Source organism: Podarcis gaigeae (assembly GCF_964106915.1).
Source record: "Podarcis gaigeae genome assembly, chromosome: 3".
NCBI lineage: Eukaryota > Metazoa > Chordata > Lepidosauria > Squamata > Lacertidae > Podarcis > Podarcis gaigeae.
Window position 1 is genome coordinate 59,856,702 of NC_139680.1, and position 21,401 is coordinate 59,878,102.

At 44.5% G+C, this 21,401-nt stretch overlaps 1 protein-coding gene across 1 annotated transcript in view; it reads right to left on the reverse strand.

Annotated features, from left to right (window-relative positions):
- Positions 1-13,915, reverse strand: part of SGK1 (serum/glucocorticoid regulated kinase 1) — a 71,615-nt gene extending 57,700 nt beyond the window's left edge. Inside the window, exon 1 of the mRNA XM_083731574.1 lies at positions 13,733-13,915. Coding sequence (XP_083587700.1) covers positions 13,733-13,801 — 69 coding nt within the window. The 5' untranslated portion in view covers positions 13,802-13,915. The remainder of the gene's footprint in view (positions 1-13,732) is intronic.
- Between the last annotated feature and the right edge of the window lie 7,486 nt (positions 13,916-21,401).

Genomic DNA, 21,401 nt, shown 5'->3' on the forward strand with positions numbered 1-21,401 from the left:
AATACAGCAATAAGGGAAGTGGAGTAAGGTTTTGCTGAGAAAAAGTCGGAATAATAAACCAGACTAGAGTGCAGACTGGGGAAGTATATAAACAGCGGACAGACTGAACCCCTTACGTTGAGGGAAAGAATGTAAACATCAGGATCCCAAGTTTCTTTAAAATTACCATGAAACTAAATATCCTTGTAGCAATAAATCTTGCTTGGGGATGAGCACCAAAGGGAATGATATTATCCTTGCACCGGCCCTGAGGGAGAACTATGCATTCGCTTCACATTCCTGTGGGGACAAGATTGCTGAACAAACACGCGAACCTGCTGATTAGTGGCCATCTCTGGTTAAAGAATAAATCTTTAGAAAAACACACCTGGAGAGATGCTTGACACCAAAGAAAGTGAACATGGAGTAGTCCTAAAAGTGAAATCCAATGCTATACATATTTAGTAGGCTTCCCAGCCAGGGAAAGACGGGGAGGGGGGGTAGTTACATAAGCTGCTTTCCGTTTCCCTTTGAATTGGGCTTGGGTGCGATTGAAAATGACTTGATCCAGATGAAAGCAGGCACCTGAGCCAATTTATTCAGGCAAGCGTCATTAGGGAGGTCTATGTTTATAGGAAGAAATAGCGAGGACTTTCAAACATATTGATAGCTTTAGAAACAGTGTCACTGCCAGAGATCAAGTGAAGGAAAGGGAGGGAAGAGAGACTCCTTGTGGGATCTCATGTTTATTTGCACATTTACAGCAAGGTGGAGGAGCAGCAATCAGATATTTCTGCATTCAGACTCAAAGATGCTCATAACTTCCTGAAAAGATTCATTAGGGAATCCTTGCCTCGGAGCTCGTCTGGCTCCTACTTCTCTCCAACACACTCACCCTCCAGATACTCGTTGGCATTCATGAGATGCTCTTTATGGATTCCCTTTGATCTGAGGCATCATCAAAGGCGAGCCGATATCTCTGAGTATTTATTCATGAATGTCTCCAGTAGAAGTAAATGCGATCTGTCTCACTCTGAAACTCTGTCCTAACACCAACAAACCGATCCCGCCCAAGTCAAAGCACTTTGAGGTCTGGCAGATTTCAATGGCAGTGTTGAGCACGGCCTTCAGTCTCTCCTGTTGAAATCAATGGGCCTTAGACATGCTTCATGTCAGTCAGAAGGTGTCTGAGCTGATGAATTAGCTATGAAGAGAGGGAAGAATGCTGCACTCCTAATCCAAATAGATGCTTATGCAACAGCCATGGCTATATATGTGTTGCCCTGGTAAGGTGGTGCAAACAGAACCAACCAAGGGGAGGACAGGAGAAACTAAATATAGCATCCCATTCCCCTTTCAACCTGTTTGCTGACTGAAGGGTGAAGCAAGGTTAACGGGAAGACCATCAAGCCCGAGGGTAGTTCTGCTGGTCACTTGCAGCAGGAACAATAAGTTTTAGGGCACTTTAAAAACAAGCAATAATGCATTATGCCGGAGTATCCTTGTTCATCAAATGCATGAAGGTTACCTTCAGTTGGTAGGGGAGGGATATATAGTGTTTCAGTCACGTACTTAGGGCTTAATTGCATCTGGGAGTGAGGACAATTCAAATTCTTGAATGTCTTCCTTTGGGCAGAATTGCCAGATGGAAGGGATATGTGAGCTGCCCTGTGGATAGAGCTTTGGAAATGTTGGTCCTTCGGCATTCCACAAGGGGAAGGCAAATGTCTAATCACCCAGTCTGATAGGGGAAGGGTATATCAGTGGGAGGGGAAAGAATGCGAAAGCCAGTGTCTTTGAAGAAGTGAAAGGCTATCAATGGCTACTCATCATGATGGCTGTGCACGACCTCCAATCTCAGAGGCAATATGCCTCTAGATACCGGTAGCTGGGGATCATGAATGGGAGACAGCTATGCGCTCATGTGCAGCTTGCACATGAATCTAGTTACCGGTAGTTACTGTGAGAACAGAATGCTGGACTAGATGGGCCTTTGGTCTGATCCAGAAGGGCTCTCTCTAAGCCCCTGAGGAAACTGTGCAGTTTCAGTATCATGGTTTTAATAGGCACTGACACTCACTCCCTGCAGATGACATTCATCCATTTCACAGTGTGACAAAACTATGACATTCATTTCATTTTCCCAGGAGCTCTTATGCAGCTTGTTTGTCTGCCAAAGCAATCCAATGGCCTATTTGGCAACATCCTGCATCAGCTACCGAGGAGATCAAGACTTCTGTATTGTTCTCTTCTCGCCAGACGTGCTCATAGTTTCTGACTTTGCACTGGTCTAGCGCCAGCTGGGATCGTCTAAGGAGGGCAGCCTACAGTAAGTGATGTTACGGCTGTTGAGATGAGTTATGATAGCAGAACTGTCATCATACTCAGCAGATGAGCAGCTTCCAAGAACTGCATTCCAAATTCCCTGTCCTTCCCTGAGCACAGATATAGACATGTTCAGAGAGGCACATCCAACACGCACAAGAGAGGGATGGGAATATCATATCATTCCTCTTGTCTGCAGTCATTCAAATGGTATGAATGGGATGAAGAGCAAGGTAATGTTAAAATGTCCAAAGGTATCTAAACCCAATCAGATCTTCTTTTCTGGATGAAGCCTCCTTTCACACTTTTGCTGTATGTTCCAAAAACAGAGTGAGAGGCATCTACAGATGTTGTGCTTCGAGGCCAGAGACAGCAATAAGGTTATGCTTATTAGATGAAGTGGTTTATTTACTTTCCTTGCTCACATTTACCATGCAGACTCGTGCTTTCCCTTCCAGAATTTTCTGTGAGTCCTGAAGTGGACTAATTTATCCTTAGCTCTGAGCACTTTGGAATTCTGATCTGGATCAAGCAACAGATCTGTCATAGACATTACAGAAGAGGGACTGAAAAATGTGGAGAGTTGGCATGTCCGACACTTCAAGTCTCCTCTATGTATGATGTTAAAAAGGAGATCCCATAGATTTTATTCTCTGCCTTTCTCCTCTCAGTACTGCACCACATCTACTACACACGGATTCATATGGATACAGAGGTACCACACCGTAGAAGAAATCCAGCAGAGGCAAAGGGTTGAATAACAGAATCATAGAATTGTAGAGCTGGAAGGGACCAAGGGTCATCTAGTCTAACCTGCTGAAATGGAAGAATCTTAACTAAAGCATTCATGACAGACGGCTATCCAACATCTGCTTAAAAACCTCCAAGGAAGGAGAGCCCACCACCTCTCGTGGGAGTCTGTTCTACTGTCAAACAGCTCCTACTGTCAGAAAGTTCATTCTGATGTTTAGTCAGAGAAGTGATATGGAGGAGATATGGAGATCTCTTCATCCTCACAATTTCCCTTTTCCCTTTGCCTGATTGCCTTTGTCCTTTTCATGCTTATATTGCTACCTCACAAATGTTTCAAGACCATCTCCCTCATGGTTTTAGTTTGTGAGAGCACCAAGAGATATCTTTTATTTTATACATAAAAATAATTTATGTACTTCGTGATCAAGGATGTTTTCTTGGATTGCTGTTGCAGTAGCAATTTAAAAAATGGTGCTGGTTGGGCTTGCTCATCCTTCTCAAATTTACACATGTATTATGAGAGTTCATAAACTTGTATATACCCTACTTAAAAGGTAAAGGGACCCCTGACCATTAGCTCCAGTCGTGACCGACTCTGGGGTTGCGGCGCTCATCTCGCTTTACTGGCCGAGGGAGCCGGCGTACAGCTTCCGGGTCATGTGACCAACATGACTAAGCCGCTTCTGGCGAACCAGAGCAGCGCACAGAAACGCCTTTTACCTTCCCGCCAGAGCGGTTCCTATTTATCTACTTGCACTTTGACGTGTTTTTGAACTGCTAGGTTGGCAGGAGCAGGGACCGAGCAACGGGAGCTCACCCCATCGTGGGGATTCGAACAGCTGACCTTCTGATCAGCAAGTCCTAGGCTCTGTGGTTTAACCCACAGCACCACCCGTGCCCATATACCCTACTTAGTTCCTACCAAACTGAGCTTTCACTTGAGAGTCTGAAAAGCACTGGACATTCTCTTTCCTTCTTTTGATTATGTTTTGCTCAAGCAAACCATTGCATGGCCTTAGGAGCAGCCTTTTTTATAATAATAATAATAAACTTTCATGAAAATGTCCGATATTGTGCATTGTCATCTTCTCAGAAGTATTTCTCTCATTTCACCTTGTCCTTTCCCCCATCTGCTTAGCACATGGGATGCTCAGAGGGGGTCTGCTCTGCTGAAGGCACGAGATAAAAACATTCTAAGTCTGTTCTGAAGAGAAGCTGAGCACCTGTATTTCTTTTACTAGACGCAATTAAACTTCAGTGATTCAGTTGCCCAGTATCAGGGGAAGAAAAGTATTATGGGAAAGACATTTGCTTCTTATTTGGGTTGCAGCCCACCAGAGTCTTATTTTGCTGAAATCTGTTTTAAATGCTACTTACTAACAGTTGAGGAAAGGGGGGGGGGGGAAAGAATGCCTCCACCTTTTTTTTTCTAAAGCATTAGACAGTTTTTAAAAATAGGCAACTGTCCCAGATCTAGCTGGCATTTTCAAGATTTCCCCTTCCGTCTCCCGAGGGAAAAGCCATTATCATCCTAAAGAGTCTAGTTTGCAGTGGTTTCTTGGATCTATTCCTGGCTCTGCAAAAGTAATGTTGCAAGAAGCAGAGCATAAAGCATATTTCCCATGAATTAAACCACAAATGCTACTTAACCACATACAGTCAGCTCTAAATGTTTCTTTTTAAGGGACTTAAATACTGTTATAGGGCTCTTAATATGCAATTAGAAAACAGGCAAATAATTATGCACTCTCCTCCTCAGCAGCTTACCCCCCTTCAGCAAGCAAAGCATTTTACCCCCTTTCATTGCATGCTAATTACATAAATTGTTTTCAGTGCAGGAGATCAGACCTAAAATGTGCCCATCAGTACCCTAATAGATATTGCTGCCCTCTCCCCTTCCCCATTGTCCCTGACCATTGGCCATGCTGGCCAAGGTTAATGGGAGCTGGCACTCGACAACATCGAGTGGGCCAGAAGTTAGCCAACCATGGGTTAGACAAATGACGGATGTGTCTATCAGCATATAGTAGCCAGGAAAGCTAAACAGATCCTCCATGTAGACCTCTGAATTCCAGATGCTGGAGCCAATGAGAGAGAATGGCCATCACCTGCATGTCCTGCTTCTCAGCCCTTGGCAGTCCAGTCTGGCTGGCCCCTGCCAGGCTAGGTGTGATCCAGCTAGTCAGTGCATTTGTATTTTATGATGATGCAATTGTAATAAGAAAGTGCCTTTGAGCACGTGCAGAGTCTACCACTTCACCACAATGAACCTTACCTGTGTTGAATTAGGACAAAGAACATATATAGGAGTGCATGGCCCTAGTAGGCTTGAAGCCCAGGACATATTCAGTTTAGAAACTGGTCACTCTTGATTCTGATGTGAGTACATTTGCCAAAACACAGAATATCACTTTTTACATGTTTTGAGAAATGGATGAAAGCATGAAGCAGGAAATGTCTCTTTTGTCCTTACAAGTCCAGCCCTACCATTAGCCAGAGTGAGTGAGGTGGCAGCCTCAGTAAGCAGTTAGGAACATAGGAAGGTGCCTTAAAGCAAGACAAACCATTGTTCCATCTGGTTCTATCTGGTTCAGTAATGTCTGCATTGACTGGCAGCAGCTCCCCACAGTTTAAGGACAATTCCTCCACCCAGCCCTTCCCAGAGATGCTGGGCATTGAATTTGGGACCATCTACATGCAAGATGTATGGGACGCGGGTGGCGCTGTGGGTTAAACCGCAGAGCCTAGGACTTGCCGATCAGAAGGTCGGTGGTTCAAATCCCCACAACGGGGTGAGCTTCCATTGCTCGGTCCCTGCTCCTGCCCACCTAGCAGTTCGAAAGCACACCAGTGCAAGTATATAAATAGGTACAGCTCTGGCGGGAAGGTAAACAGCATTTCCGTGCGCTGCTCTGGTTTACCAGAAGTGGCTTAGTCATGCTGGCCACATGACCTGGAAGCTGTACGCCGGCTCCCTCGGCCAATAAAGCGAGATGAACGCTGCAACCCCAGAGTCGGTCACAACTGGACCTAATCGTCAGGGGTCCCTGACCATTGCACCTTACATGCAAGATAGATGCTCTTCTGTGGAGCTACAGCCCTTCCCAAAGATGGGGGGGGCAGCCATTTTTCCTGAGCTTACTAGCCATTCTCCTCTGTTTGTAGATAGAGCTGTGTGTGCCACATAACCTCTCTGTGCCTCCTAAACTAATCCTGTTTTTCTCCAGTGTGATGGTAGCGGCTGCCCTGTTGCCAGCATTGATTCAGTTGTTGCCAGTCTAATCAGCTTCTGAACATGGAGTGAGCAGGCGACAGGCGCCATCTTGTCTTGGGCTGACTTGTCTTCATAGCTTGGCCCAAGTTGCTAATTACTGAACATTTTCTAGGATAAGCCAGTTGACAAGACTTTAATCTTTTTCTCAGGCTTTTGATTAATGAACCCTAAATCCACCCGAGTATAAATAAACAAAGAAGAGTCGTTCTTTGGATTTTCTCGCTGCCTTTTGGAGAGTGTTACATTCTTGTTCCCATTCATCATTTATTTATCTTTTTAGCCTTTCTCAACGGACAAATAGCTTCCCCTTAATAAAATTGGGGAAAGCCTAGGTGGCTTTATCTGCCACTGTACTTAGTAAGACGGACATTTTGGTGCTCACAAAATGTTTCTTTCTCCCTGCTCTCTTTCCTTCATCCCATTTGATCAGATGTCACACCATGTTATTTCATGAAAGCTGAAGATGATCTCTCTTGAGAAGCTGAGCAATAAACTTGTTGTTTTTTTTAAAGGGAATGAGCATCAAAGACAGAGTGGGGAGAATAAAACGGTGCACTTTGAAACAGCTCTTATTAAAGCCATCTGGCAGCAATTTTGGCATATATAAATATGCAGGCATAGGAAGACGCGTAACCTCTACATCCCAGGAGACATAAAAAATGCATTTCAATATTCCCCGCCCTATGGTTTACTGATCAGATCCTCTCAGGATATCGCCAGCAGGGTTGCCATACGTCTGTATTGTCCCAGACATATGCAGAATACTGCTGTCGGCAGCAGTGTCAAGGTGGAAATCGGGAAAATGTCCAGGAAAATCTGGACGCATGGCAGCCCACATCAGCAGTGCCGTTTGGGCTGTTTTCCCATAAAAATAGCTCAAAAACGGCATTTCTTTTTGTGATTTTGCCCCAAAAGCTCAACTTTGGGCAAAACTTTAAAAATATGGCAGCCCAAATTGCCAGTCCAGTCTACAAAGTACTATGTTTTGTTTTGTTTTTGAAAATTATATTACTAATACGAAGAAAAATGGAATGTGCATTGCCTGCCCCTTCAGACCTTCTACTGAATGTGCAGAGGGCAGGAGGGTGGAGCAAGCATGGATGTCCACATTAGGGCGGCCCTTGAAACAGTATCTGGACTTACAATCTTGTCCTTCGGTGGTGTTATGAGGGTGGGTTTTTTCCAGGGTAGGCAGTATGCCTGGGCCCCCTTCTAATTCTGGGATCCAGCAAGTGCTAAAATCTAAGCAAAGATTCAAATTGATGAAATAGCCACACAAGTTTCTCTAAGTATGGGCCATTAAGGTAACAAAAGAACTGGCTGTGTGAGGTCATGTTGTTTGGATGCAACTACTCTATTCCAAACTTAATAATGGAAAGCTTAATGCTGGTGATCAACAAAAGAGGTTTAAAGACTCTCTCAAGGCAAATCTAAAAAAATGTTGTATAAGACAATTGGGAAACACTGGCTTGCGAGCGCTCCAATTGGTGAACAGTCTTTACCAAAGGTGTCATAGACTTTGAAGACAATTGAACTCAGGATGAAATGTAAACATGTGCTAAGAGGAAGGCACCTTTGGCAAAACCTCACCATGATCAACTCCTGTCTGGAATCCTATGTCCCGACTGTGGAAGGACGTGTGGATCCAGAATTGGCCTCCACAGTCACTTACGGACTCACTGTTAAGACCATGTTCATGGAAGGCAATCTTACTTGGCTTTGAGTAATCAAAGAAGAAGACGAAGAAGATGATGAAGAAGAAGGGCACTCCCCTCCTCAGCTTACTGGTACAGTGGTACCTCGGGTTACAGACTCCGCTAACCCAGAAATAGTACCTCAGGTTAAGAACTTTGCTTCAGGATGAGAACAGAAATTGCGCCACGGTGGCAGCGGGAGGCCCCATTAGCTAAAGTGGTACCTCAGGTTAAGAACAGTTTCAGGTTAAGAACAGACCTCCAGAACAAATTAAGTTCTTAACCTGAGATACCACTGTAATTAGAAAGACAAAGGCCAGAACTGGGAGTTGTGTGTGTGAGCTAGAAGTTGGCAAGCTGGACATCTGGGAAACAGAACCATGCCTGATGTCTGCTGAAACCCAAAGCTGGGCTATGGGAGAAGCAAGACTCTCTTGGGTGTTAATGCTATGAACCCCTCCATCATAGGCTCAGGTGGTATATATGGTATATGCAAATAAACCATACATCATAAAGACACCACAGATCTCTAGGTAAGTGACTGGAACCCCTAAAATCTATCCCTGCTTGGTGATTGGGGTGGCGTGCAATGTAAGATCAAGCTTTCCTCCCAGGCACAATTGCTGTGGTAATGCCAAAGAAGGCATGTTCATTTAAATGGGGATGACATCTGATTTCTCATTGAGCAGGACCAATGTTTCTAATAACTATCACTTAAAAGTTTCTAAGCATGAATCATCGTGCCTCTGAACTCCATCTAGCAAACTCAAATATTTCTATTCTGATGACCCCAAAATGTTCGGAAATATCAAGAGACAGCGTGTGACAGCGTGAAGCCAACCAAGGGGGAATTATACCTCAGCAAGGAGAAACATACACAGCCTGGAGCAGTTTAAGAAGTTATTTCCTTGGTCTTTGTAGATTAGGCTACTGATGCACCAGAATGATGCCACTCTGTATCAAATAGTAACTATTTTTTCCTCTACTGAAAACAGCAAGGCAATGAAGGAATACACACACTATCAGCCTAAGCTATAAACACATGTGTGATTTTTCTCAAAAACTTAAGAAATTATATCTGCAAGAAATTATAGGAAAATCCCTACCTTACTATAATAAAATAGAAACAAAAATAGCTTGTCTAAAACACCCACTTCCTGGCATTGCATAATTGTCCAGATCTTCAGAAGGGGGGCCATTTGCATGCTGAAACAGGTACCTAACTCCTGTAGGAAACACCCCCCCCCATGCCTCTGTTTGCACCATGTTTTAAGACACACACCTGAAAGAGAGGGCAACCCCACAATGCTGGAAAGATATGGAATGCATTCCAGGTTATTGCTTCAGGGTGCATATAAATTATGAATTGTGTATTATTGCTTTTGTTCTCTTATGAATACGGTTTCAAGAGACAAGAACAAGCACACGTTTGTCTCCTTAAGAAACAAGAATTCCGGTCTGCTTACTGAAGACACTTTTACTGTCTTATTCCGTTTCTTCTATGACTGAAAAATTAAATGCTTGATTTCGGTCAGGAATTGGCAGGCTGTGTTCCCTCAGGAGTTGTGAGGTGCCAAGTCCTGTCAGCTTCAGCCAGCATGTTCAGTGCTGAGGAACCAGGGGAGAAGCAGTCCAACATCTGAAGAGCCACAGACCCCACACCCCTGATTTAATTGAATGCAGAGTATTGGTAATAAACATTAGACTGTAGCCAACCAGGTCCTACTTTAGGCAGACCCACTGGGAATTAATGGTGTTAAATCATGACCATTGATTTCAATGGGTTAATTCTGAGTAGGGCTAGCATTGGATATAATCCTTAAGAGTGTGAAGTTTCATACAATCGCTATAACATTTAAATCAGGTTACTGCCTCCTAAATGTGCAGCATTAGAATGACTACACTGGTGGGCTACTGCAGCAGTGCGTGTAACATCAGAAGAATCTCAAGTCATAAGCAAAGTACTCTCAGTTTGGGATTTTGTGGCTGAAAATAACATTTTTTGGGGTTTTTTTATGGTTTCAGGATCCAGTTCATCAAAATAACATTTTCTTACTTATAGCCAGTACTTTTTTTGGGGGGGGGGGCGGCACAGGGGTACACATACTCCTAAACATTTTGTGAATCTAAGTTTGGCCTCATTGAGGGGCAGTATTTCAATATGAGTAGGAAAATGAGAGTACTCCTAAACATTTTTTAAAGAAAAAAAACACTGGTTATAAGCTCATTCGCAGGCACTTCTACAGAGCATTGTTGTGGGGGTCAGATCACCAAGGAAGCAGGCAATAAAATTTAGAAAGGTTCTCATGTTGCCTGGAATCACAGAAGTGTAGAGTTGGAAGGGACTCAAGGGTCATCTAGTCCAACCCCCTGCAATGCAGGAATCTCAATTAAAGCATCCATGACAGATGGCAATCCAACCTGCTTAATTCATACAAGTTCATTCAGCATGATACCCAAATCTCCAGCAACTTTAAAGATCAAATTTCTTTCCATATTTCCCAAATATGTTGGCTTATGTATTATGCCAATGGCTAAGGGCCAGACTAAACATGCCCATTTTTTCTTTCTTTTTTAAAAATGTAAATAGCTACCACATCCTCCTGACCAGTACTGAGATTTTGGTGGGTGAGCTGTAGGACTTCGCCCTTTTGCTCACTGCCATGTTTCCAATAAAAATCACCCCCAACCCCTGAGATGCTATAATCAAGGTTAGGGTAAAGTCTTTTTCAGCAGATGCTTGAAATCTGGACATCCAAAAGGGGCTCTGGATTTCATGAGTCTGTTGGTGCATCTTACCTGTGGTTACCAATTCACACACACTTTTAAGTAGAACACACATAAATGAGTTCAACATAGGGAAAGCATAGCAGGCAAATAATCATAATGTGTTTTTCCTGTCTGATTTTTGGCAGAGGCTGAAGCTAGAAGAATTCCTTGGTGATGGTTAAATTCTATTTGGAGAAAATTCTGCAATGAATTTAGACTGAATGTAACACAAGGTACTGTTGTACAAATAAAACACAAGAGCTGAGTAACCTTTCCATGTTGATATTGATTAGACATAGTCACTCAAGGTCTAAAACATCAGGGATTCTGTGGCAAATAGTTCACAGTAGCTTTGGATCACAGGAAGAACTCAGGATAGTGAGGGATCAAAATGTCTCAAGGCAATTTGTCAAAAATATACCACTTGCATTAGGTTTTCTGCCTGCAATCTCTATCCCGAAGCCCAATCCTATGCACAGTTACTCAAAGGTAAAGCCCAGTTTCAGTGGGACTTTACTCTCAACCAGGGCTTCAATTCTACCATCTTATACCTGGGAGTAAGAGATTATAGGTCTGAAACTTAATGGGACTTACAACACCATCCTGTATATGAATCCAGAAGTAAGTGAATTTAAGATTGCATCCTTAGGGACAGATTGCAGACCTAGTCATATGTTCATAATGTGGCTTAAATGAACATGTGAGGAGCTCAGAGCACCTGCAAGTGCATTAGCTCCACCCCCATGCACATCGCCCTCCACCACTTCAAGTCTGCAGAAGGTTACCATGAATTTAAGAACCTTGGAAAACCCAGATTACAAAACGTGCAGAAGCCTCCTTGAGTTCAGGAGGCTTCCCCAATGCAGACAGCCATCCTTGAATGTGCAGGGAGCAATGCAGATGGGGCAGAGCTGGCATGCTCATGGATGCTCTCCCCTCCTTGTGTGTTAAGCCATATTATGAACACCTGAGGACAAGTACTGCCATACCAGCTTTATAAGAAGCTGTCTTCTATGTTGGACCTTTGGTCCATCGAAATCATTAGCAGTGACTCTTTGAGATTCAGGCAGGGGTTTGTTTCAGCCCTACATGGATATGCTGGAAACTGAACCTGGGACCTTCTGCATGCAGATGCTCTAGCACTGAGTTATGGTCCTTCATTGCTGGGGAGATGTCTCCAGTTTTCTATCTGATGCATGGAGGCTGTTGCTCTTGACTTATCATTCAGAGGTCCTAATTTACACCACGGAAATGAAGAGGAGCTGGGCACGGGTATCTGAGCAGAGGTTCTCCGAGTTTGACTGGTGGGCTAAATGAAGTGACAGCTTCCTCCATATAAGGCAGGCGGGAGGTGAATGGGAATGGGTGAATGAATGAACGAACAGAACTGTCTGCCTTGTTTTACTACTCCGCCTCATTAAAGAGAATCCCCAGCCCTAATCATTCAGAAAAACAAAAGAAATCCTTACAAGAAGGAACTAGGTAGAAGCTTATCCACCTGTGTTGGCTTGAAAAACACCATCAGTCTTGCTTTTGTCTTGTTTGTTCAGAATTCCTGTGTTGCCACCATAAGGGGAAAATGATCCTGCTGTATTAGCAAAAATTGGTGGAATATCAGATCCCTGAATGATGGTGGGTGCTCTTAACGTACTACTAAGGAACTATATGGGAACATAACTGCATGTATACACAGAGAGATTTCCACAAGCATTGCAATATGCAGCCTTTCATCTCATGAAACACTAATTGCAATTATTTGGACACACTGAATCAGGCAAGCGGGCTAAGAAGAACCCAAGTATTTTAGTGGAGCTAGGGATGCTGTCATTGTCTTGCACAGCAAGTGCCTGCCTGATGCTTCTTCTCTGCCTCTGCTCTTATTGCTATTCGGTCGGCTGTGGGTTACTGGGTAGATTATAGGCGGTGCCATAGTTTTGCTGAACCTGCAAACATCTTAGCACAAAGCAATGAATGAAGGTGATATAATGCAGCACTTTGCTAGGTGTGAATGAATGGGCTGGAGCCAGCAGGTGAAGTGGACAAGAGAGAGGGAGACACAGAGTGGGAGAACTGGAGAACTGGGATCCTACTGGCACTCAGTTCTCATCGTTATAGCCACATATTATTGTATTATATTAATGTGCATAATGCTTTCCTATATTTTCACCTGTCAGATCTCACCTTTATAATTCTACATTTCAGGGCATATGCCCCCATTTTACAGAAAGAGGAATTAAGTAGGTCACAGAGCATTTCCGCCACCCCACCACCCCAAGATGGGAAATTGAGAGAGAGGAGGGGGGGAAAACCAGATTTGCCAAAGAGAGTTAACAGTTAATTAGACAATTTCAGAATATCCGAAAAGTCCCTCTAGGTTAGCTCAATGGTTTATCTAGCCTAGTGCTTTGTTTCCATCAGTGGACAGCTAGATTACCCCTGGGAAGAGCACAACAGTTCTCTCCTGTTGTTGGTCCCCAGCATTTGGTATTCAGAGATATACTGCTCCTGTACATGGAAGTTCCTTTTAGCTATTGTCGCCAATAACCTTTGAAACAAGAATCAAAACCCCTTGGCTCTCTCTCACACACACTATACCTCTGGTGCTTCTCTGCTAATGCACACATCTCTTTCTTTAGGTATCTTCCTCCAGATAGCGCCTTTTTCTGGGTTCTAGACAGAGGTCTGTGAGTAGTAGCAACACATTCCTCACCAAACAGCATTTATGTAATGCCACAATCATCGCCCAAAATGCACTTTCTGTTTGAAATTGGTACAATGACGATAGTTTTGCATGCTATCCATACTGGCGGTTCGCTCTTAAACACACACAGACACTCCTAAAGCTCCCGCGTCTCTCTCTCTTTTGGCATCACAGTAAATGATCATATCAATTAAAAAACACACAAAAACCCAGCATGTGCTCAGAGAGCATCCTTACCCTCTTTTTAAAGAACTGAAAAGCGGAACACTTCTTGACTGGGAATCCATTCATGTCTTTGTTGACCATTTTCCTCGAGGGAGGCGGACACACAGCGATAGATCCAGGGCAGGACTCCCTTGCGCTAGCAGCGCATCTGTTTCGCCCAGCGTCCCTCCTGCAGCCGGTGAATGAAGACAGAGCAGGGCAGGAGAAGCACAGGCTGGGCTCAGGCGACTTATCCCCTCTCACACATTCATTCTGCTGCACTGGCTACTGCAGCCTCGGCAGCAGCTGTTGCTGACTAGCTCTCCCCCCTCCCCAGTTGTGCTTAAAAAGAACGTTCCATATACATGCACATCAAAGGAGCCGCTATAGAATCCAGAGACAGTTAGCCAATCAGCTGGGGATGAGATGCAGGGGAGGGGGAAAGGACCTGGCTTCGCTTTACGCGGTGTGGTTCCTGAAAGCCTCCTAAGCAAAAGCAGACAGGCAGGCAGGCAGGCAGGCAATTGCTCTTCTTCAGGTGATGGTGTGATTCACTGCTGTTTGGGAGGAGAGAGATGGTTTGTGCAAGTTCCAGAGGGAGATGCAGTTCAACAGCAGCAGCGGGGCGGAGGGGGGGGGCGGGCGGAGAGAGATGCACAGGAAGCGGCAGCGGAGCAGAAATAAGTGCAAAGGATGGAGGGTGGGGGGAGAGCTCAGGGCACAGAAGGAGCACAAGGCAATCTGTTTCCCCCAGGGGAAAATGATACTGGCAGCTCTCGCATTACAACAGAGCCGTCTCAATACAGACAGGCGAAGGAGTCTATCTTCGACGAGAAGTTGCCAGCCTTGTAAGCACAATAGACGACATTAATTTGAAACAACAACAAAACCGTATCTAAATTTTCAAAGGATGGTAGAGTGGTGGTGTTTTGCTCTTGCTTGCTTGCTTGATTTTTGGTGGCAAGATAAAATGCAGGGGAACAAACTACTAGGGGTACATATAGGATGCTCTAAGAAAAATATGATCATACACCCACCCCCCGCAACATTTTCTGCAGGGATAGGAACCAGGAGAGACATGCTTAATGCATCTGATGTGTTTCTGCTGGGCTTAATTTCTCACAAGCCTGCAAGTTCCTTTTCAACATTAAGGTAGCCCTGGAATATGTTATTTATTTCAGAAAAATATATATACCGCTTGATTGTAAACATCCACCCACCCCTACCTCAAAGTGAAATGATCACTTAAGAATCTCTAAGCATGTGCAGAAGGTTTTCCTCTCCTCACTGAGACTGTACCCTCACCCAGCTCCTTTTTTGGATAGTCCATTTTTTAATAGTGAATGCATATTTATCGTGCAAGATAAGATGCTTCTGTTCTGAGGGTGTTACATTTTCGCCACTTGGAGAATGTGATTCATGGGCATCCTTTTGAATAAAGCCTGTTATAGAACTGGTGCCCTCCAGATGTTTTGGACAACCATTCCCATCAGCCCCAGTCAACACGCTCAGTGATGCATGTGCACACCAAACCTTTAGCACATTTAAAGCACTTTTTCTCCCCTTTCGCAAAGAATTTTGGGAACTGTGGTTAACAGTTCTAGGAACTGTAGGTGTGTGATGGGTAAACTACAATTCCCATAATTATTTCATGTGTGTGTGTTCAATAAATGTGCTTTAAAGGTTTGGTGTGCACACAGCTTATATCTCCTATCTCAAATCTGCAATAACATGCACATTTAGTAGCACATCGGTTTGAAGCCAGTGGGATGTATTTCTGAGTATATGTGCTTATGACCAAACTGCACAATTAACTACTCCCTTGCCCCCATAAAATTTCAGGTGTTTTAATTTTTTCCAAAAAAAAATCAGTTATTTTTGAGATCTCTAATGTGTTCTGAGTCAAACAAAGCTTTGATCTGCCACTTGCAGTTATTCCCCCCCGGTAGCTTAACATAATTCTGTACCTCTCTAGTAGAATTTCTTTACTCCTTCTGCTTGTTTCCCAAACAGATTCAGTGCTCCTATTAGCATATTAATTGCATACCACATATCTTTAGTGATACTTCATGGATGTGGTGGTATCATTTCTTGCTATTTTATGAATATTTGCTCTACATGCCACTACAATCCCTCTCTTCAAAAAAAAGGCCTGTTAAACGTATTCTTACTTTGCTACACACTAAAAGGTAAAGGTAAAGGTACCCCTGCCCGTACGGGCCAGTCTTGCCAGACTCTGGGGTTGTGCGCCCATCTCACTCAAGAGGCCAGGGGCCAGCGCTGTCCGAAGACACTTCCGGGTCACGTGGCCAGCGTGACATCGCTGCTCTGGCGAGCCAGAGCTGCACACGGAAACGCCGTTTACCTTCCCCCTAGAAAGCAGTCCCTATTTATCTACTTGCACCCGAGGGTGCTTTCGAACTGCTAGGTTGGCAGGCGCTGGGACCGAGCAACGGGAGCGCACCCCGCTGCAGGGATTCGAACCGCCGACCTTTCGATCGGCAAGCCCTAGGTGCTGAGGCTTTTACCCACAGCGTCACCCGCGTCCCAACCTACACACTACCACACTTTATTAGCCAGCCAGGCCAGCTATGTCACCACTGGAAGACACCTATTCTGAAGTGACTTGGAGGGAAAGCATCACCAGAAAGGTTAGGAAAATTCCACACATCACATTGAATAGGGTATATCCAGACCAGCACAGTGATTCGAGTGATTTTCACGTTGAAATAAAGTGAATGGTAAGTGTAGCTTTGTTCTTTGTTGCATGACCTGTCCTAATGTTGACCTTGCAAATAAGTCCACCAAAGTCCACAAATAATTTTTGGCAGCTTGCCTGAACACACAGGTCAATTATATGTAGGACATGAACTATTTGGAAACGAAGAAAAACCCAGTCCTCTTCCTCTTTGCACAATCTTCCTTGTTTGGTCTTCTGCAGGCAATTGTTGCTTTTGACAGTTGACTAGACAAATTGCTATTGACCCATGCCTGGAGTATAAATTTTCACTTCACACTCTGTTCCTGAGAAAATTAATACCTCATTTAACACCCTATTGATCATGCCCCTTGTTCATGCCTCTCACCATGGCTGTTGCCCTGCTTCCTCTTGCTTTGATATCACAGTCTTCTCTCTCTCCCCCACCCCATTTCTGAAACCCAACCAAACCTGGTTTTATCACTTCATCAACAGAAGCTTCACTAAATTTTGTTTAAAAAACAAACAAGAGATACATGTGAAATCACCCAATTGTCCTATTCAGATGTTCCTCCTAATGCTTCAGAGTTCTAAATCATGTAGGGAGCTGAGACAGACTCAAGTAAGGAAGACCATAGTTCAGTGAGGAAGGGCTGTAGCACACACTTTGTGTTCAGAAGGTCCGTGGTTCAATCCCCAACATCTCCAGGTAGTTGAGGAATGTCTCCTGCCTGAAATCTTGGAAAGCCACTTTCTGACTTGGTATAAGACAACTTTATAAACTCTTGTGTTTCATTGGAGAAGTTCAGTCCCCAACGTAGAGAGCAATAAAGCCCTTGATGGTGACACCACAGAGGGGTGGGGCTAACCCCTGCTCTTTTCCCTTCATGAAATTGGAACTACATGGGGAGTGGGGAGAGAGCATTACACCTACGGAAATGCTTGAATAGGGCTTCTGCCAAGGAGACATCATGGTCACCATTTCTCAGTCCAACCTACCTAAAACTGGCAGCAGGAGGAGAAACTAAGTCAACTTGATCTCCTTGGAAGAAACGTAGGATACAAATGCACATATATAGAGAGGGTAATAATTTATATATAAATATCTGAAAATAAGTTCTCCTCCCTCCCAGTGTAGTTTGCACACTATAGGGAAGTTTTTGTTGCAATGTGTATAGGGGGAGCAATTTATATCCTGCTGGGCCTATTTTGAATTTAATAAATATAGAAATTGTATCCAGTAGTGGCTTAGCAGAAAGTGCTCCAACCTGTGCAAGCGGGGAACCTGATTTTCATAAGAAAAAACAAAACAAGAACAAAAGGGGAAATTGTAATGTCTGTGAACAGTCAATCATTAGGACTCCTAAATATTAAAGAGTTGAGAAATTGTGGGTGAACACAGTTTTTCACATTCTGTAGTATGTAGTAGGTTAGAAAAAGGCATGAGAACCATTTTTGATGGTGATGTATGCAAAGAAGCTGAAAGCAGAAGAATTTAGAGATGCAGTTTAGCTGGCAAGCTGGTTTTGGTTTCCAGGATAGCTGATGCTGCATTGGAACTAGGACTGCTGACACATGTGCTTTCCTCATACCTGCTCAACCTGTACATATCTAAGCAGATCATCAGAAAATGTCCATAAGTCTCCACCAAAGCCTCCCCCATTCACTCTCTCATTCTGCCCACCTGGAAATTCTACAATGGAGGAGCAGTAAGAATATTCTTACAACAGCACCTGAGCGTTCTTGGCAAAGGACATCACCGGTAGTGCCTGGTGCCCATTGGGTCTTGCAGGGCAGAAGGCCGAGAGATCGACAGGGAGTGCATCTGGAGCCAGAGCCAATGACAGACAAAAGTTTCATCCCAATCCTCCTGCCAACTAAGTTCTATGAGAGCAATACTGACACTAGCAAGGAGGAAATTGATGGGTGGTTCCATCACTTGGGCTGCTTGTAAATAAAAAAAGTGGACAGGAGCGGGTGGCATTCACCCTGGTGGACCAGCCTCCACTGGCTAAGTTTGGTGAGCACCTCAAGTCACCTGCAGGGTGAAGGCATGCTCACCCCCCCACCTCTTTTTTTGCCAGCCAGCTCAAGAGGTTGTGGGATGGGGAAGACTTTATTGAACAGCAGCTAGAGTCAATGGAGGCTGAAAACTCATTGCCCTCAGCTGGCCTTTATGGCTGGATAGCTATGATAGATACTTGGATGGCACTGTGTCAGGGCTAGCGTGGCAAGCCACTCCCCATGCTTGCACATACCCCCTTTTGTGATTGCCTTATAAAACAGCCCTATTCCCATAATATTGTTTTTGGGTCTCCATTTCAATGTGTGTGTGTGTGTGTGTGTGTGTGTGTGCGCACGCTTGCATGAAAGAGCTTAGAGGCATGACCATTAAACTGTGCCATTCCCTGCTGGTGTTCCCTGCCATTCCCGTGATTTTGCAAGCATGTCTTCTTAACACCCATCCCTTTCAATGTTGACAAATTTCTGGAAAGCGTCACTTAACATATCAAGTTGGCAGGCAGAAGTAAACAGAGGTGTGGTGCCATTTTGAAATGACAACTCCTCCAGCACTCTCAGCAAAGAGGAAGGGGAACAGGAGGGAATTTCCAGAGTTGTAAGCCTTGGAGGCCGCTTTGTGTCTGGAGGGGTTAGCAGAGGAAAGGGCTGCCATGTGCAAAATCTGGGTTGTTGTGGAGCAGCCTCAGGACTCTGGTTTTTCCTGTTTCTGTAGTGATGATGAAACATGAACTTTGCCCAGAGGGGATCTAGGGCTTCTCTCCAGAGCTTCATCTTGATTTAAAATTGTGCAGCGTGTGTGCAATGTAGCGATCTGCATTGACGCACCCACTCATTCACCCACGCTGAACATTGAGCAGATGTGTACATTGCAGTAAACGTTGAGACTTGCTGCATGTTGCCATTTATACAGGAAGGCCAACAATCTCAGATAATGTTTGTGCATGCTCTCCACCCCCAAACTCAGGAAGATGCCAATGAATGCCAAGAGTCACCTCACTGTGATTGCCAGCATCTGCTTCTTTATGTCTGAAGGGGGGGGGGCAGCAAACGGAAGCGACATTGGGCTCCTTTGACTGCAGCCTTCCTGCTGTGTGAAGTGGGGTCAGAGATCACCTTGCCATGTTGTGCAAGAGCTTCAGCAGAGCTTTGTTCCTTACTTACGAAAGGGGGAAAGGACAAAGCCCTTGCACAACATGGCAAGATGATGTAGGGAGCTGTGAGGATTGCCATTGATCCTATCTCTCCACACCTGAAGACGTCCGATTCTTCAACTGTCCCAGTTTTAGTAGAAATCAGGTCTGCATCATGCAATATGTGGGAGAAGAGACTTTCATGCTGTAAGCAACTTGTTGGATTCCCAGAAGCTACAGGGGGACTGCAAGGAGCTAGGAAGACTGACCATGGCTAGCAACAGAGGCTAGCATCTCTGGCAGCTTCCTTTGCTCTCACCCCAGCAGGAGGCCTGCTGTCAACTGCTGGTGCTCTTCAGCTTGGCAGTTCCTCCTCATTGCTGTCGGTGTGCACCTCCTCTAAGCAAGTGAACAGTGAGAGGAACAAGAAGGAGGAGGAACAACCTCTGCTTGCCTTCTCCTGGCTGTGTGGAGAAAGTACAAAGGGAGAGGACAAGCAAAGGGGCAGAGGTGACATCAGCAAGGAGGAGGAGTGGCCCAAAGGCCATATTGCCTAAAGTTTCCTCCAAGCCTGGAGCCAGCACTAAGTCCAGCTCCTGTGTGCCTATCCTTTTTGCACCCATTGAACCTATTGCCCCCTTTATTTTAGTTTGTATTATATCAATGAAAAACATAACAAAAGTCCTGCATGTTCAGTCCAAAGGCCCATGTAGTCGAGCATCCTGTTCTCACAGTAGCCAGCCAGCCAGCCACCTACAGGAAGCCCACAAGCAGATTCAGAGAGCAACAACGCTCTCCCTGCATGACATCCCCAGCAATTTGGCTCTGACAGTGGAGGTTGCCACTATTCTGGTTGCCATACTATTTCTTACCATCTGCTCAAACGCTGCCCTTGGGATAAATGATTTGAATCGAGCCACCCCCATGATCTGTAGTTGCTGTACCAATTGCATGAATTTGGCTTCTATATGGGCACCAAATGTGGATTTTATGTTGAAGCGCAGAATGCCAAGTGCATCCTGGGAAGAAGACTAGATTAAGCTTCTCTGGAACTCAGGGGGTTGTGCTGTTCTAATTATGTCTGAATACATCCTCTATGGCCTTGCTTAGAGAGGCAAGGTAATGAAAGGTCATTATTATCTCAGGCTGCTAATTACATTTCTTTACTCTATCTAGACTGATCAGCCGGGGATAAACGTAAAAGCAGGAGCGGATATTTATTCAGAAAGTTTATTAATCTCCCCCACCCACCCTCCCACTCTCCTGAAGTCTTTTTCTTTTTGTTTCTGAGATCCATTTACACAAGGAACTTCATTCAACAGCAGTTCTATTAGATTACTAGATCCTACCTTATACAGGTTGTAGGCTATCAATTCTGATGTTAAATGAGTTCTCTTCCAGTTCAGCCTCCTACAGTTCAACTGCATTTGTTTACTACTGTGAGTACACCATCAGTCTGTGTTGCGCAGTTGAGCATCAATGAGATTTTCATTGTGGATAACAAATCACAGGTGGGTATAACCCCCCCCCCAAAGAACAGGTGGCTGTAACTGAGGAGATAGGAAGCAAGGCATTATAAGGCAGCATTTTGTTGTTATTGCAGGATAATAGTTACTGATCTAGATGCTAATCGTCTTCCACATGAGAGCTAGGAAATCAAACCAAATCCATTTATAGTTTGGCTACAGGTAGCAGGGTCAGGGATGCTGTGGGGGGTGATCTAACATTGTTGAACATCTCGTGCTGAGAGAGACAAATATATTTCTAGGCTTAATTTATGGCTGTGCTCTCCAGGGCTTAACCTCAGCATCTGTTTTCAGAGCCGGAGCTTAACCCTCAAACAGATGAAGAA